The 16,507-nt window shown below is 42.1% G+C and overlaps 1 protein-coding gene across 3 annotated transcripts in view; it reads left to right on the top strand.

Annotated features, from left to right (window-relative positions):
* The window catches only part of atp2c1 (ATPase secretory pathway Ca2+ transporting 1), a 132,838-nt gene that overhangs the window by 75,631 nt on the left and 40,700 nt on the right, over positions 1 to 16,507 (top strand). For all 3 annotated transcript variants that reach the window (XR_005460603.1, XM_038796557.1, XM_038796558.1), the window contains exons 8-15: positions 9,266 to 9,421; positions 9,701 to 9,769; positions 10,579 to 10,654; positions 12,936 to 13,002; positions 13,794 to 13,918; positions 14,155 to 14,252; positions 14,906 to 15,001; positions 15,151 to 15,240. Coding sequence is in view for 2 of the 3 variants with exons in the window: in XM_038796557.1 (XP_038652485.1) it covers positions 9,266 to 9,421; positions 9,701 to 9,769; positions 10,579 to 10,654; positions 12,936 to 13,002; positions 13,794 to 13,918; positions 14,155 to 14,252; positions 14,906 to 15,001; positions 15,151 to 15,240 (777 nt within the window). In the remaining variant the exon portion in view is untranslated. The remainder of the gene's footprint in view (positions 1 to 9,265; positions 9,422 to 9,700; positions 9,770 to 10,578; positions 10,655 to 12,935; positions 13,003 to 13,793; positions 13,919 to 14,154; positions 14,253 to 14,905; positions 15,002 to 15,150; positions 15,241 to 16,507) is intronic.

Below are 16,507 nucleotides of genomic sequence, written 5' to 3' on the forward strand. Positions count from 1 at the left end.
TGGTGGCGGCCCTGAGATTCTGGGGGCAATGGAGGAGACATGTGGGAGCATCGGTCTGGTCCCCAATCTGTAATAATCACGGTTTGCCCCGGGAAGTATGGATGGGGTTTCTGGATATGGCGGAGAGCAGGGATTGAGAGGATGGGGGATATGTTTATAGAGAGGAGCTTTCCGAGTGAGGGCGCTGGAGGAGAAGTTTGGGTTGGCATGGGGAAACAAATTCAGATATCTGCAGGTGCGGGACTTCTTACTTAAACAGGTGTCAACCTTCCCGCTCCTACCGCTAAGGGGAATTCAGGACAGGGTAGTTTCCAGAGGGTGGGTAGGACAGGGGAGCGTCTCTGACATATTTACAAGGAACTTATGGGGTCAGAGGAGACGCAGACCGAGGAGCTGAAGAGCAAGTGGGAGGTGGAGCTGGGAGGAGAGATAGAGGATGGTCTGTGGCCGGACACGTTGGGTAGAGTCAACGCGTCCGCAACATGTGCCAGGCTCAGCCTGATACAATTAAAAGTCGTTCAACGGGTTCACATGACAGTGTCCCGGATGAGCAGATTCTTTGGGGTGGATGACAGGTGTGCAAAATGTGTGGGAGGACCAGCGGACCATGTCCGCATGTTCTGTGCATGTCCAAAGCTTAGGGGATTCTGGTAGGGGTTTGCAGATGTCATGTCCACGGTGGTAAAAACATGGGTGGCACTGAGTCCAAAGGTGGCGATTTTTGTGTGTCGGAAGACCCGGGAATCCAGGAGGAGAAAGAGGCAGACGTTCTGGCCTTTGCTTCCCTGGTAGCCCGGAGACGGATACTATTAGCTTGGAGGGACTCAAAGCCCCCGAAGTCAGAGACCTGGCTATTGGACATGGCTAGCTTTCTCTGTTTGGAGAAAATCAAGTTCGCTTTGAGAGGGTCACTGTTAGCGTTCGCCCGGAGGTGGCAACCGTTCGTCGACTTCTTCGCGGAAAATTAATCGTCAGCAGAAGGAGGCGGGGTTAGTTTAGCTTAGAGTAGGGGGTTAATAAAGGTGAGACCTGTAAGGAAGGGAGACGGCTTTTGCACTATGTTTATAGTTTCATATACATTGTTTATTTTGTTGTTACAATACCAAAAATACCTTAATAAAATGTTTATTGGAAAAAAAAGGCTCCAATGAGGTCAGGGACTAAGTGGCCCTGTTGGAACACAAACCCAAGCATCAGCACAGAGTTTATTGATAAGCAAGTGCCACTTGATAGCACTGGTGATGATTCCTTTCATCATTTTACTGAAGATCAAGAGTTGCCTGATGGGGCAATAATTGGCCAGGTTAGATTTAATAGCTAAATGCAGAATTTAAACAGCTGAGTTTGCAATAATAAATATCAATAGAACTATTCAAACCATCCTTTGTGTGAAGGAACCAACATGGAGAAACGTACTGACCTCATCCGTACCAATCTACCTGTCATAGGTGCATCTGTCCATGATAGTATTGGTAGGATTGACCACTGCACTGGAGGCAAGTTGCTTTCCACAGGACTCCTAGTCTCTTACCCGCTACAGTATTTATATCGCAAGTCCGTTTCTGTCAATGGTAACGCCACAGGATGTTGGTAGTAGGGATTCAGTTATGGTAATGCCTTTGAAGGGCAGCACGGTGGCCTAGTGGTTAGCACAACCGCCTCACGGCGCTGAGGTCCCAGGTTCGATCCCGGCTCTGGGTCACTGTCCGTGTGGAGTTTGCACATTCTCCCCGTGTCTGCGTGGGTTTCACCCCCACAACCCAAAAATGTGCAGAGCAGGTGGATTGGCCACACTAAATTGCCCCTTAATTGGAAAAAATAATTGGGTAATCTAAATTAAAAAAAAAAAAAATGGTAATGCCTTTGAATGTCAAGAGCAGATGGTTAGATTCCCTCTTGTTAAACATGGGCATTGCTGACACTTGTGTGGTGAATTATCATCCTATGCCTGAAGCCAGAATATTGTGTGGGATTTGCTACATATGAACGTGGACTGCTTCAGTATCTGAGGAGTCACGAATGGTGCTGAACATTGTGCAATCATCCGCAAATATCCCTACTTCTGTCCTCATGATGAAGGGAAGCTCATTGATGAAACAGCTGAAGATAGTTTGGCCCAGGACATAACCCTGAAGAATAATTGCAGCGATGTTTTGGGACTGAGATACATAGATATATAGAAGATAGGAGCAGGAGGAGGCCTTTTGGCCCTTCGAGCCTGCTCCGCCATTCATCACGATCATGGCTGATCATCCAACTCAATAGCCTAATCCTGCTTTCTCCCCATAGCCTTTGATCCCTTAATCCCCAAGTGCTATAGCCAGCCACCTCTTGAATATATTCAAAGTTTTAGCATCAACTACTTCCTTTGGTAATGAATTCCACAGGCTCACCACTCTTTGTGTGAAGAAGTGTCTCCTTATCTCTGTCTGAAATGGTTTACCCTGAATCCTCAGGCTGTGACCCTTGGATCTGGACACACCTATCATTGGTAACATCTTCCCTGCATCTACCCTGTCTAGTCCTGTTAGAATTTTAGAAGTCTCTGAGATCCCCCCTCATTCTTCTGAACTCCAGCAAGAACAATCCCAACCTAGTCAATCTCACTTCATATGACAGTCCCACCATCCCTGGAATCAGTCTGGTAAGCCTTCGCTGCACTCCCTCGAGAGCAAGAACATCCTTCCTCCGAGAAGGAGACCAAAACTGCACACAATACTCCAGGTGTGGCCTCACCAAGGCACTGTACAATTGCAGCAACACATTCCTACTTCTATACTCAAAACCTCTTGCAATGAAGGCCAACATACCATTAGCCTTCTTTACAGCTTGCTGCACCTGCATGCTTACCTTCAGCGAATGGTGCACATGGACACCAGGGTCCCGCTGCACACGCCCCTCTCCCAATTTACAACCATTCAGGTAGTAATCTGCCTCCCCTGTTTTTGCTTCCAAACTGAATAACCTCACACTTATCCAAATGATACTGCATCTGCCATTGGTTTGCCCACTCGCCCAACCTGTCCATATCTTGCTGTAGGATCCCTGCATCCTCGTCAAAATTCACCCTCCCACCTAATTTGGTATCACCTGCAAACTTTGAGATTTACATTTTGTTCCCTCATCCAAATCATTAATATTTATTGTGAATAGCTGGGGTCCCAACATCGATCCCTGTGGTACCCCGCTGGTTACTGCCTGCCAATTTGAAAAGGACCCATTAATCCCTATTCTTTTGTTTCCTCTCTGCCAACCAGTTTTCTATCCACCTTAATACATTTCTCCCCAATCCCATGGGCTTTAATTTTGCATAATAATCTCTTATGCAGGACTTTGTCAAACGCCTTCTGAAAGTCCAAATATACCACATCGACTGGCTCCCCCTTGTCAACTGTACTGGTTACCTCTTCAAAGAATTCCAACAGATTTGTCAAGCATGATTTTCCCTTCATAAATCCATGCTGACTCTGATAGATTCTGCCACTGCTTTCTAAATGTTCCACTATAAAGTCCTTGATAATGGATTCGAGCATTTTCCCCACTACCGATGTTAGGCTTACTGGTCTATAATTCCCTGCTTTCTCTCTACCTCCCTTTTTGAATATTCGAGTGACATTAGCTACCCTCCAATCTGCAGGGACAGTTCAGGAGTCTTTGGAATCCTGGAAGATGACCACCAATGCATCCACTATTTCCAGAGCCACCTCCTTAAGCACTCTGGGATGCAGATTCTCAGGCCCTGGGGAATTTATCCACCTCAATCTCATCAGTTTTTCCAGCACCATTTCTCTACTAATGTTGATCTCCCTCAGTTCTTCCCTCTCACTAAACCTTTCATTCTCCAACATTTCTGGGATCTGATTTGTGTCCTCATTTGTGAAGACAGAACCAAAGTATGTATTTAATTGCTCAGCCGTTTCTTTGTCCCTAATTATGCATTCCCCTGTTTCTGTCTGTAGGGGGCCTACATTTCTCTTTACCAATCTCTTTCTCTTCACATATCTGCAGAAACTCTTAGTGTCAGCCTTTATGTTCCCTGCAAGCTTCCTTTTGTACTGTACTTTCCCCATCTTAATCAATCCCTTCGTCCTTCATTGCTGAATTCTAAACTGCCCCCAATCCTCAGACCTATTATTTTTCTTGGCCAATCTGTATGCTTCTTCCTTCGATAGGATACTATTTCTAATTTCCTTTGTAAGCTATGGATTGGCCCTCTTAGCCCCTTTGCTTTTGTGCCAGACAGGAATGAACAGTTGCTGTAGTTCCTCCATGTGTTCCTTGAATGTTTGCCATTGTCTATCCACTGTCATCCCTTTAAGTAACTCTCCCCAATCTATCAAGGCCAGCTCATGCCTCATATCCTCATAGTTCCATTTATTAAGATTCAGCATCCTAGTCTCCGAATCAACTACTTCACACTCCATCTTGATAAAAAATTCTGTCGTGTTATGGTCGCTCACCCCCAAGGGGTCTCGTACAGCCAGATTTGCAATAATTCCCTTCTCATTACACAGTACCCAGTCTAAGATGACCTGCTCTCTAGTTGGTTCCTCCACACATTGGTCAAGAAAACCATCCCATATACACTCCAGGAATTCATCCTCTATGGCATTGTGGCTAATTTGATTTACCCAATCTATGTGAAGATTAAAATCACCCATGATCACCAATATTCCCTTATTACATGCATCACTGATTTTTTGTTTAATGTCATTCCCAACCTCACCAGTGCAGTTTGGAGGTCTATATATGACACCCACTAACGTTTTTTGTCCCATGGTATTTCTCAACTCTACCCATATAGATTCCACATTGTCAGAGATAATATCCTTTCTCACTATTGTTAATTTCCTCTATAACCAGTAGTGCCACGCCACCACCTTGTCTTTATGCCTGTCCTTCCTAAATACTAAGAACCCTGGGACATTCAGTTCCCATTCCTGTTCACCCTGCAGCCATGTCTCCGTAATCCCAATTCCATCATACCCATTTATATCTATCAGCGCGACTAGTTCTTCCACTTTATTGCAAATGCTCCGTGCATTAAGGCACAGAACCTTTAAGTTTGGCTTTTTCACAATGCTTGTCTTGCTCCCAATATTTTTCTCTACTGCCCTGTTTGAATTTGTTCTTGGTTTCTTTACCTATCACTTTTCTTATTCACTTTTCTACCTTTTGTCCTTGTTCCCTTTTTCTCTGACTCCTTGCAAAGCTTCCCACCCCCCTGGCATTTTAGTTTAAACCCTCCCCAACCGCTCCAGCACATAGCCCCCCTAGGACATCAGTTCCAGTCCTGCCCAGGTGTAACCTGTCCAGTTTGTACAGGTCCCACCTCCCCCAGAACCAGTCCTAATGCCCCAGGAATCTTTAACCCTCCCCCTAACACCATCTCTTCACCCATGTATTCATCCTATATATCTTGTCATTTCTACTCTTACTAGCACGTGACACCGGTAGTAATCCTGAGATCACTACCTTTGAGGTCCGATTTGAGAAGATTGACCTCAACAACCACAACCATTTTGCTTTCTCATAGGTATGGCTTGGAAAGTTCCCCCCTGATTCTCATTGACTTCAGTTTTTCCAGGGCTTCTACCTTGATGTCAAGATCAGCCACTCACCTCATCCCTTGAGTTCAACTCTTTTGTCCATGTTTGGTCCAAGGCTGTGACAAGGCCGGGAACTGAGTGGCCCAGGTAGAACCCAAACTGAGTCAGTGAGCTGGTTTTTGCTGAAGAAATGCAGTTTGATAACACTATCAACAACACTTTCCATCATTTTGCTGATGATCGAGAATAGACTGATGGGGCAGTAATTGGTCGGGTTGGTTTTGCCCTACTTTTTGTGGACAGACATACCTGGGGCATTTTTCACTTTGCTGGATAGATGCCTGTGTTGATGCTGCACTGAAACAGCTTGATTAGGGGTGTGGCTAATTCTGGAGTGCGAATCTTCAGTGTTATTGCTGGGTTATTGTCATGGCCCAAAGCCTTTTCAGTATCCAGTGCCTCCAGCTGTTTTTTGATATCACGTGGAGTGAATTGAATTGGCTGAAGACTGGCATCTGTGACAGTGTGGACCTCAGGAGGAGACCAAGATGTATCATCCACTTGGCGCTTCTGGCTGAAGATAGCTGCAAATGCTTCAACCTTGTCTTTTGTGCTGATGTGCTGGGCTCCCTTGTTGTTGAGGATAGGAATATTGGTGCAGCCTTCTCCTGTTAGTTGTGTAATTGTCTTCACAGCATTCAGAACTTGATGTGGCAAGACAGCAAAGCTTAGATTTGATCTGTTGGTTGCGGGATTGCTTAACTATATATTTTGTTGCTTTTGTGGTTTAGCATGCAAGTAGTCCTCTGTTGTAGCTTACCAGGTTAACAGCTCATTTTTAGGTATGCCTGCTGCTCCTGGTATGCCCTCCTGCACCCTTCATTGATCCAGAATTGATCCCCTACCTTCATGTTAATGGGGAATTACCAGGCCACGAGGTTACAGATTGTGGTGTGTATACATCTCTGCTGGTGCTGACGGCCTACAGCATCTCTTAAGGCACAGTTTTGAGTTGCTAGATCTGTTTGAGATCTATCCCATTTTGCTATTCCACATAATATAATGGAGGCTATTCTGAATTTGAAGACAGGACTTCAACTCCACAAGGATTGTGAGTTGTGCAGATGCATCTGCGACAGGTAGATTGATGCGGATGAGATCAAATAGGGTTTTCCCTCACCACCTGCTGAAGTCCCAGTATAGCAGCTATGTCCTTTAGGATTCAGTCAGCTCGATTAGTATTGGTGCTACCTAGAGGTTACTCTGAGGGTTGTTTGCCCATGTTTGTCCTGAGCCATGAAACTTCATGGGGTCCAGAGTTGATGTAGAGAACTTCCAGCATAAATCCCTCCTGCCTGTATGGTGGGACAGGAAATAACCCAGGAATCGTGATGTCTGGGACATCTCAGACGAGGAGGAGCGTAACAGACACCTACAGATGCTGAAAGATGCTCTCGTACGAACGGGATATGGCGCTCGACTCATCGATCGACAGTTCCAACGCGCCACAGCAAAAAACCGCACCGACCTCCTCAGAAGACAAACACGGGACACCACTGAGAGAGTACCCTTCGTCGTCCAGTACTTTCCTGGGGCGGAGAAACTATGACATCTTCTTCGCAGCCTTCAACACATCATCAATGAAGATGAACATCTTGCCAAGGTCATCCACACACCCCCACTACTGGCCTTCAAACAACTGCGCAACCTCAAACAAACCATTGTTTGCAGCAAATTACCCAGCCTTCAGAACAGCGACCACGACACCACACAACCCTGCCAGGGCAATCTCTGCAAGACATGCCAGATCATCGACTTGGATACCACCATTACACGCGGTAACACCACCCACCAGGTACGCGGCACATACTCGTGCGACTCGACCAATGTAGTCTACCTCTTGCGCTGCAGGAAAGGATGTCCCGAAGCGTGGTACATTGGCGAGACCATGCAGACACTGCGACAACGAATGAACGGGCATCGTGTGACAATCACCAGGCAGGAATGTTCCCTTCCGGTCGGGGAACACTTCAGCAGTCAAGAGCATTCAGCCTCTGATCTCCGGGTAAGCGTTCTCCAAGGCGGTCTTCAGGACACGCGACAACGCAGAATTGCCGAGCAAAAACTTATAGCTAAGTTCCGCACGCATGAGTGCAGCCTCAACAGGGATCTTGGATTCATGTCGCATTACATCCACCCCCCACCATCTGGCGTGGATTTGCAAAATCCGACCAACTGTTCTGGCTTGAGACAATTCACACCTCTTTAGCCTGTGATTATCCCTCTCCCTGGATCTGTAATGATTTGATTACCTGCAAATGCCTGTATTCCAAGCATTGTCCAGCATCTCTGACTTTGTCTATATAAATGTTTCTGGAACATACCTCGCCATTCACCTGAGGAAGGAGCTGCGCTCCGAAAACTCGTGTTTGAATCAAACCTGTTGGACTTTAACCTGGTGTTGTAAGACTTCTTACTGTCTGGGACATAGATTGTAAGGTATGATTCCATGAGTTTGATCACGTCAGGCTGTGCTTGACTATTCAGCCACCCCATCCTCCTTGCTGGAATTTGGAGAGTCAACAAAGGTAGGATGTTGTTTCCAGTGCTTAGGTTGATGTCAGGTGGCCCATCCAATTTCATTTCTTTTGAACTTTGTTGATACAACTGAGTGGCTTCCTTGGACATTTAAGAGTTGACTAATTGCAGTGGGTCTGGAGTCACATAGAACATAGAGAACATAGAACAGCACAGAACAGGCCCTTCGGCCCTCGATGTTGTGCCGAGCAATGATCACCCTACTTAAACCCACGTAACCCGTATACCCGTAACCCAACAATCCCTCCATTAACCTTACACTACAGGCACTTTAGCATGGCCAATCCACCTAACCCGCACATCTTTGGACTGTGGGAGGAAACCGAAGCACCCGGAGGAAACCCACGCACACACGGGGAGGACGTGCAGACTCCACACAGACAGTGACCCAGCCGGGAATCGAACCTGGGACCCTGGAGCTGTGAAGCATTGATGCTAACCACCATGCTACCGTGAGGAACAAAAGTGAAGTTTTTTTACGACAATCAACAATGGGAATAGGCTAGCTTTTAATTGCAGATGTAATAATTGAATTTAAACTCCACCAGCTGCGGTGGTGGGCGGGCTTTGAACCCATTTCCTCAGAGCGTTAACCCGGGCCTCTGGATGACTAGTCCAGTCATATTAACATAATGCCACTGCCTGCCCACATAAAAATATTAGAATCTAAATGATCTTAGCCGGTTGAAAATCACATAGGTGTGTTCTGAAAGGGCAAGGCTTCAGTTTAGTCCTAAAATATATATTAATGATCACCTGTACGTACCTTATGTTGAAGGCACACAATCTTTCCCCCTCTTCTCTTCATGTCACTTTCCCACCCAAGTCTTCTGCTCTCAAGTTCGCTCCCTCCCCAGACCTGGCTACTGAACAACAGTGACATATGGGGGGGGGGGGGGCGGGGGGGAACCCTGTTTAAATCACTGTGACCTCTTTTCGGGAATGTCCATGTGAGAACACTGGGTATGAACACTGGGTAAGCACAGAAACAAGCTCAGTTGTTTGCAATAAATTCAGCGCCGACACTGTCAAGACTAGTGAATGAAAGATGAGAGAATATTTTCTGGGAGCATGAATTATCTTGTTTTCTTAATGTTTTAATGTTCTTTTTTCTTAAGGTTGTGGATACTTCCATTGATGAGTCAAGCCTCACAGGAGAGACCTCTCCATGTTCAAAATCAACAACCCCACAGTCAGCAGCAACAAATGGCGACCTCACATCCAGAAACAATATCGCTTTCATGGGCACATTGGTTAGATGTGGCAGAGCTAAGGTAATTTCAAGTATAGCTCATAATCCTACTTTGTTAAGCATGAAGATGAAGGGGTATGATTTGATCAGGTATTTTTGTTAAATATTGATTATTTTTAAATCAGAATTCTTTTGCGTATTATTGTGTAGCTTACAGTTTGATTTGCACCATTATTTCCCTGAATGTAATGGCATATATACCTCATATATGCTCTAGACTGATTTGCATCGGAAATAGATTATTACATATAAAGTTACATATAAATTACATATAACTTCTAATATTTGTGTGGTTTTGCAGGGAATTGTGATTGGAACAGGAGAAAACTCTGAATTTGGAGAGGTTTTTAAAATGATGCAAGCCGAAGAAGTAAGTTTTTAAATTAGGCACTTGGTATTATAAATGTTTATAAATTACAACATTGAGTTTTTCTATTCGGACAGCATTGGACCTAATTTGTGAAGGTACAGGTTGAGAATGATAGTTTCGTAAATACGTATCTTCAAGGTTATTGGTTGAGAATTTTTATTTTGAAAGTCTGTATTAATTTTCTTCAGGTTGATAAGTTCCTACAATCCAGGCATATTTCAACAGATAGATCTTTGTTACATCAAGAGTGTTATGGCATCTGTCAAGAGTTTAACAAATATATACAGGCTAATGTTCATATGAAATGACTGCTATTTATGTTCTATGTTCTATTTTGTGAAGTTGCTAATGTAATGGCCGTGCACCATTCTGTGATGTGCTATTAAGGATTCCATTAGGGTGAACTGACCGGCTTAGTTTTGAGGCCAAAAACCTGTTACTTGGAAATTTTGGAAACATTTAAGCCATCCCCCTCTTGAACACAGTCCGACTGAAGAACGAGCAAAGTATTTCTGCTGGGAGAGGTGCAAGAAGTCTTAAGGTGGCTGTTCACTTAATCATGTATGTCCTTTCAGTAAAAGTGCTTCACCTTCTCTTTGCACCTCTTCCGAATAGCAGAGGCTCCGTGATAAAGACCCTTGTCATGTTCCCATGCACAGTCACTTTGGGAAGTGCTGTGGTTGGATCTGAGATGGAAAAGGTAAATGGGGAGGGAACAGTTTTAAAATTAAGTTATCTTGGACTGCAGTGTTATCATACACTACAGTTTAAATTATTTACTTATACTTCCAATTTGTTTGCTTCTTGAGGCCCCGAAAACACCGCTACAGAAAAGCATGGACCTGCTTGGAAAACAACTTTCACTGTATTCTTTTGGCATTATAGGTGAGAAGAAGAATTTGGATTTAAAATTGTATCGGTTTGGAATTGTGCTGTTGAGGTCTATTTTGAGCTATGATGGGATTTTTCAAGTGTTATAAAATTAAATGTGAAATGCAAAATAAAATCGTCAGTTTAAATACACGAATGCAGCAATTAGGTTGGATTTGTTAAAAGTTACACAAGCTTTGAATGTTAAAAGCATTACAAAATGCTACTCTACCTGGTTTTTAAGGAAGCTATGCTTATTTATCAGGTAATTAAGACAACAGAGCAAAAACTTATTGTCGCACATGGTTAAACTAGTATCCAAGAATGTAACTGTATTAGAGCTCAGCTTGACTCTATATTGAATTTACTAGATGTTAACCCCCCCCCCCCCAAAAACACTATGGAGCATTTACCATTGCGTGTTTCTTAGATTTTCCTTTTGGGCAGGCATGGACTGGACAGTAAAATTTGGACAGCTGCTAAAAGTCAACGTCTCTCTAAATCTTCCTTTCTTGCCCGTGGCAATGCAGGCCGCTGGTGGAAACAAAGGATCCTGGCCATTGTGTGCAAGCAATAATGTACTGTTCAAATTTTGCAATCCTCTACTCTTGCAGATTAAAGTGCGTATTTCAGAACTTGCAATTTAGGATGCTGTTTCTTGAAGATTTGTTTTCATTTAGGTTGTTCACAGTTTTGCATTTGGACTCCAAAATGTTCAATAAAGGTAGTCTGAATAGATTCAGGAAGCTGAGCACACTTTGATGGCTTTGTTAAGCACCTTAAAAAGACTTTGATCCTGCAAGCACTCCCAGAAGCTGTTATTTCTTTTCAACCTGGAACAACTTACCAGAAAGAAACGTGCAGTTTTTTTTTAATGTGAAGAAGTCATTTAAAAAAAAGAGATGGGATATGCTATGAAAACTAGTAGGAAATGTATTACGACTGCAAGAGGGCTAATCTAATAGCTTGTCATTTGAGAATTATGATCAGTGCTGTAATTGAAACTTAAATTTTATTTCGCTGACATAATATATTCCACTTGTGCCAAACACATAAATACTAATCCGGATAAAGCATAATATTTAATGGTACACTACAATGCAGTTTGAATGCCGTGTGAGTTTGCAATCTATTTGTGGTGATTTTGGATTTAAGATGTCCAAATCTCAGCGCATTTTCAAAGTATTTCTCTAACCAGGATCTCTCTGAAATACAAAATCTATTTAATGGTAAAGATTCATCACGTATATTCCTTTTAAAGAAAACAGGCTTGTCTGAATTTTCTTGTAGATCACATCCTCCCTCCTACCACCTCCAAGCTTCACTGACTTTTCTTGCCAATTCAAAAGTTTCATCCTATTTTTGAAATTTCTCCATGCCTTCACACTTCCTTTGATGTCTCATGCTATCGTTATCATTACACGTATCCTTCATTCCCCTGATATTGCTCCCTTATTAGTTATTTGCTCAGTCACTACACTGTTACTCCAGATGCCTAGTTATCTCTGCCTTGGTACTTCTATTCCCACTGCCTACCTGCCTCCCTGTCTTTAAAAAGAACAACTTAAAATTGTAAAGTACAGCGGTTGCTGGAAATTGGGAAAAAAACCCAGGAAATGCTGGAAATGTTGAGTTGGTTAGCAGCATCTATGGAGAGAGATACGGAGTTAACATTTCAGGTTGATGATCAGAATCTTCAAAAGCTTAAAATCCTTCTCGTTGACTTTTCTCTTTGTTTTCTCTCTGAATTCCTCTATTTTCCCTCTTTCCCCTCCTGCACACCATCTACTATTTTGTCTTTCACTGTTAAGTACTTGGCTTCCGGGCAACACGGTGGCGCAGTGGGTTAGCCCTGATGCCTCACGGCGCCGAGGTCCCAGGTTCGATCCCAGCTCTGGGTCACTGTCCGTGTGGAGTTTGCACATTCTCCCCGTGTTTGCGTGGGTTTCACCCCCAAAACCCAAAGATGTGCAGGCTAGGTGGATTGGCCACGTTAAATTGCCCCTTAATTGGAAAAAAAATATGCATTGGGTACACTAAATTTATTTTTTAAAAAGTACTTGGCTTCCATCATGTGAAGGCAACAATAGAAATTGAAGTTGTTGATGGATCAGCTTTAGTGAAAAATTATTTTATTTACAGTCAAACTATGCAAATCCTAATGTGTTCAATTTAATTTACAAGTGCTTAAATGTTAATAGAACTTGACAATGAAATTACAGAATTATGATAGTTAAAGTTTTCCAAAACAATATTATTTGGTTGACTGTAAATGTCATGTATTCTGCTGCTGTAGGTGTTATTATGCTGGTTGGCTGGCTACAGGGGAAACACATTCTTGATATGTTCACTATTGGTGTGAGGTGAGTTTTAAGTCTTATATTTTTGAAAGAAAAAACAGATAAATACTTGAAGCCGGGAACACCGCGAGAGAGAGGGTGGCATTGTGTAAAGTTAAAATATAATAAGTAACTTGGACTTTATAGCGTCTTTCCTAATTTTTGGATGTCCCATAGTGCTTTCCATTCAAAGAAGTACTGTTGTAAAGTAGAAACGTGGTAGTCAATTTGTACACAGCAATTCTCCACAACTAACGATGAGACAAAAGAACAAATCATCTGTTTTGATTATATTGGTTGAGAGTTAAATATTGGCCAACATCAACACAGGAGAGCTCCCTCCCCCTTTAATGCATTATACATTTAAGTCTACCTGAGAATGTAGATTGCGTCTCAATTTTATGTCTCATTCAAAAAGTGGCATCTCTGAAGGTTCACCACTCTCTCTGAATTAAAAATCAGCCTGGATTATGTGTTAAGTCTCTGGACTGAACCTCGAACACACTATGTTCTAACTCAGGCAAGACTGCTACTACTGAGTCAAGTCTGACCATAACAAAGAGCCAATACAGGTACGATGAGCTGAATAACAGCGAAACTGCAATAAAATGGACTGCCTTCCTTCCTTTATTTTTCAGCTCCTTTTAGTACCTTCTAAAGCAGCAAGGCAAAAGGTGATTTAATTCTATTCATGCCTAAAGTTAGCACAGAACACTGTTAATGCAAATTTACTTCATGTTTTAGAATCATCGATCATCTTTAAAATCAATGATTGTAGAAATCGCTCACTATTTTAATTTGCCTGTTTATTTTAGCTTGGCTGTTGCTGCTATACCAGAGGGTTTGCCCATTGTAGTGACAGTAACACTGGCTCTTGGTGTGATGAGAATGGTAAAGAAGAGAGCCATTGTGAAGAAACTTCCAATCGTGGAAACTCTTGGTAAAAATAAACCTCATTACATTGAACATCAGCAGAGAAATGTTGCCATATTCTTTAATTTACAAAATCGTTGCATGATAAATATTAACTGATTGAAAACTTGACATGAAAATTTTAATTGTATTATATAATGGAATAAGGTTACTAAATTGCTGGTTTGTTAAAATGTAATAAATATTAAAGTTTTGTATTTGCTGTATGCCATTTGTCTATCCTAAATTAATTTACATTCTTAGGTTGTTGCAATGTAATATGCTCTGATAAAACTGGGACACTGACAAAGAATGAAATGACAGTGACTCACATTTATACTTCAGACGGGCAACATGCTGAGGTGAGAAATATTTCAGTGTCTTGAAATTCCTACTTAAATGACATACACATCATACGATGAGGTATCCTGTGTTTTTTCAGCTCATCGATCCTTTGGCAGCATTATTATAAGTTCATATGTTTTGTGATCCATAAAATTAACATGGAAATGCAGAATAGGAGCTCATTGACTTTGTCATTTTAGAGATTTAGTATTGAAGATGATATGATTTGCAGTTCAGTAAATCAAGCCAAAATAAATATTATAGAAGAACCAACCGAACATCTCAAATCTGTTTCCATATTCATTATCTAAGAAGGCAGTCATTCACAGTTACAGTAGAAACCTGATGCAAAATTTGAGATTGTCTGATTTTAACATTCAAACATTAATGAACACTAAACATTGAAATGCTTTCTGCAATTTTTTTTGAGTTGAACAGAGAATTGAGAATCCTGAAATATGTTTACGGTGAGCTAACAGATCCAAGTGTTTATGCTAATTTATGATGCTTTGGTTCTCAGCATTGTTCATTGGCTGTACTGCTCCTGAAGCATGTTAAGGGATTTGGCTAAACTTGCACATTTGAATATGCTTGTGGTAAAATGTGATTGTGCGCTTTAAGCAATAAAGTGATTTTGTTTTCTTCAGTTTTATTCGGTTTTTCCTTGCAGGTTACTGGTGTTGGCTATAATAGGTACGGCGAAGTAATGATGGATGGTGAGGTGATTCATGGCTTCTCTAAGTCACCAATAACTAAAGTTGTTGAGGTACAGAAATTGTTGACACATATGTTTATAAAAAAAAAATCTGAATAAACGTGTGTAATGTGTACTATAACACTTTTAAGTTAATTTTCCATTTGCTTTATTGTGAAAATGTTTCCTGCATAGTTATGCATCCACTTTTATTTTTGCAGGCTGGCTGTGTATGTAATGATGCCGTTATTCAAAATGACACACTCATGGGACGACCCACTGAGGGAGCTTTGATTGCTCTTGCAATGAAGGTGAATGTTTGAGAAATCACTGACCCAGTATTTTCAGCCATTACTCATGCATTATTCAGAATATTAATTGGCTTTCCTTAATTCTCCTCTTCAAAATGTCCAAGGTTTTCAGCAAAGGATTGTTTAGAAGAATCTGGTCTGGTAGAAACTGTGGAGGGAGAAACATTTCCGGTTAATGACTTGCAGAGCATTTCCAATATTTTCTGTTTTTTAATTTTTAATTTCCAGCACCTTCGATAGTTTGCTTTTGTACAAGGGATTGTCTGGATTGCTTTTGTCCAATTTAGGTGTAAAATTTCTGAAGCATCACTGAGATGTCTGGAACATTTTCTACCTTACAGTCACAGTAGCACAGTGGTTAGCACTGTTGCTTTACAGCACCAGGGTCCAAGGTTCGATTCCCGGCTTGGGAGTCTGTACGTTCTTGCTGTGTCCGCGTGGGTTTCCTGCCGCGAGTCCCGAAAGAAGTGCTTGTTAGGTGAATTGGGCATTCTGAATTCTCTCAGTGTACCCGAACAGGCGCTGGAATGAGGCGACTAGGGGATTTTCACAGTTACTTCATTGCAGTGTTAATATAAGCCTACTTGTGACAATAATAAAAGATTATTAGCAGGTCATGTTCATCCATCATCCTTGTGCTTTCTACACTAACTCACTCCATCCTATTTTTTGTAATTTCCATCCGTACAATCGTCTGACATTTCTGCATTTCCAATTCAGTCCCCTTGGGCATCCCTGATTTTAATTACTCCAAAATTGGCGGTGCCTTTGGCTGCCTTGGCCACTCCTTCAGGAGTTCCATCCCAAACCTCTGCATTTCTATCTCCTTAAAGATGATCCTTAATGCCTACTTATTTGACCAAGCTTTTGGCCATCATCCCTAATATCTCTTTGTGTGGCTCAATGTCAGATTTGATTTGATTTCCAATTAGGTGCCTTGGAGTGCCAAACAAATACAAGTTGTTGTTGAAAAGTAACCACAACTCCCTTAAACACTGAAAGCAGAGTCATCTGTTGCATGTGTTGTATCTGTGGCAGTCTTGATTGTTGCTATATTTATCTGGTTACAAATACAGCGGTCAATATGGTCGCCTTCCTTAATCCTAATTATGTTTGCTCTAGAGTCGCCAGGTATCTTTCGATACCGCCACGAGGTTCAAACCCGAATACTGATCAAAGAACCAATGCACCAGTTAGTTAGTTCAAAGTTAATACTATTTATTTACACACACAGTAATCTACTCGTGCACAAAATATTACAAACTAT

Source organism: Scyliorhinus canicula, chromosome 5 (genome assembly GCF_902713615.1).
Source record: "Scyliorhinus canicula chromosome 5, sScyCan1.1, whole genome shotgun sequence".
Lineage (NCBI taxonomy): Eukaryota > Metazoa > Chordata > Chondrichthyes > Carcharhiniformes > Scyliorhinidae > Scyliorhinus > Scyliorhinus canicula.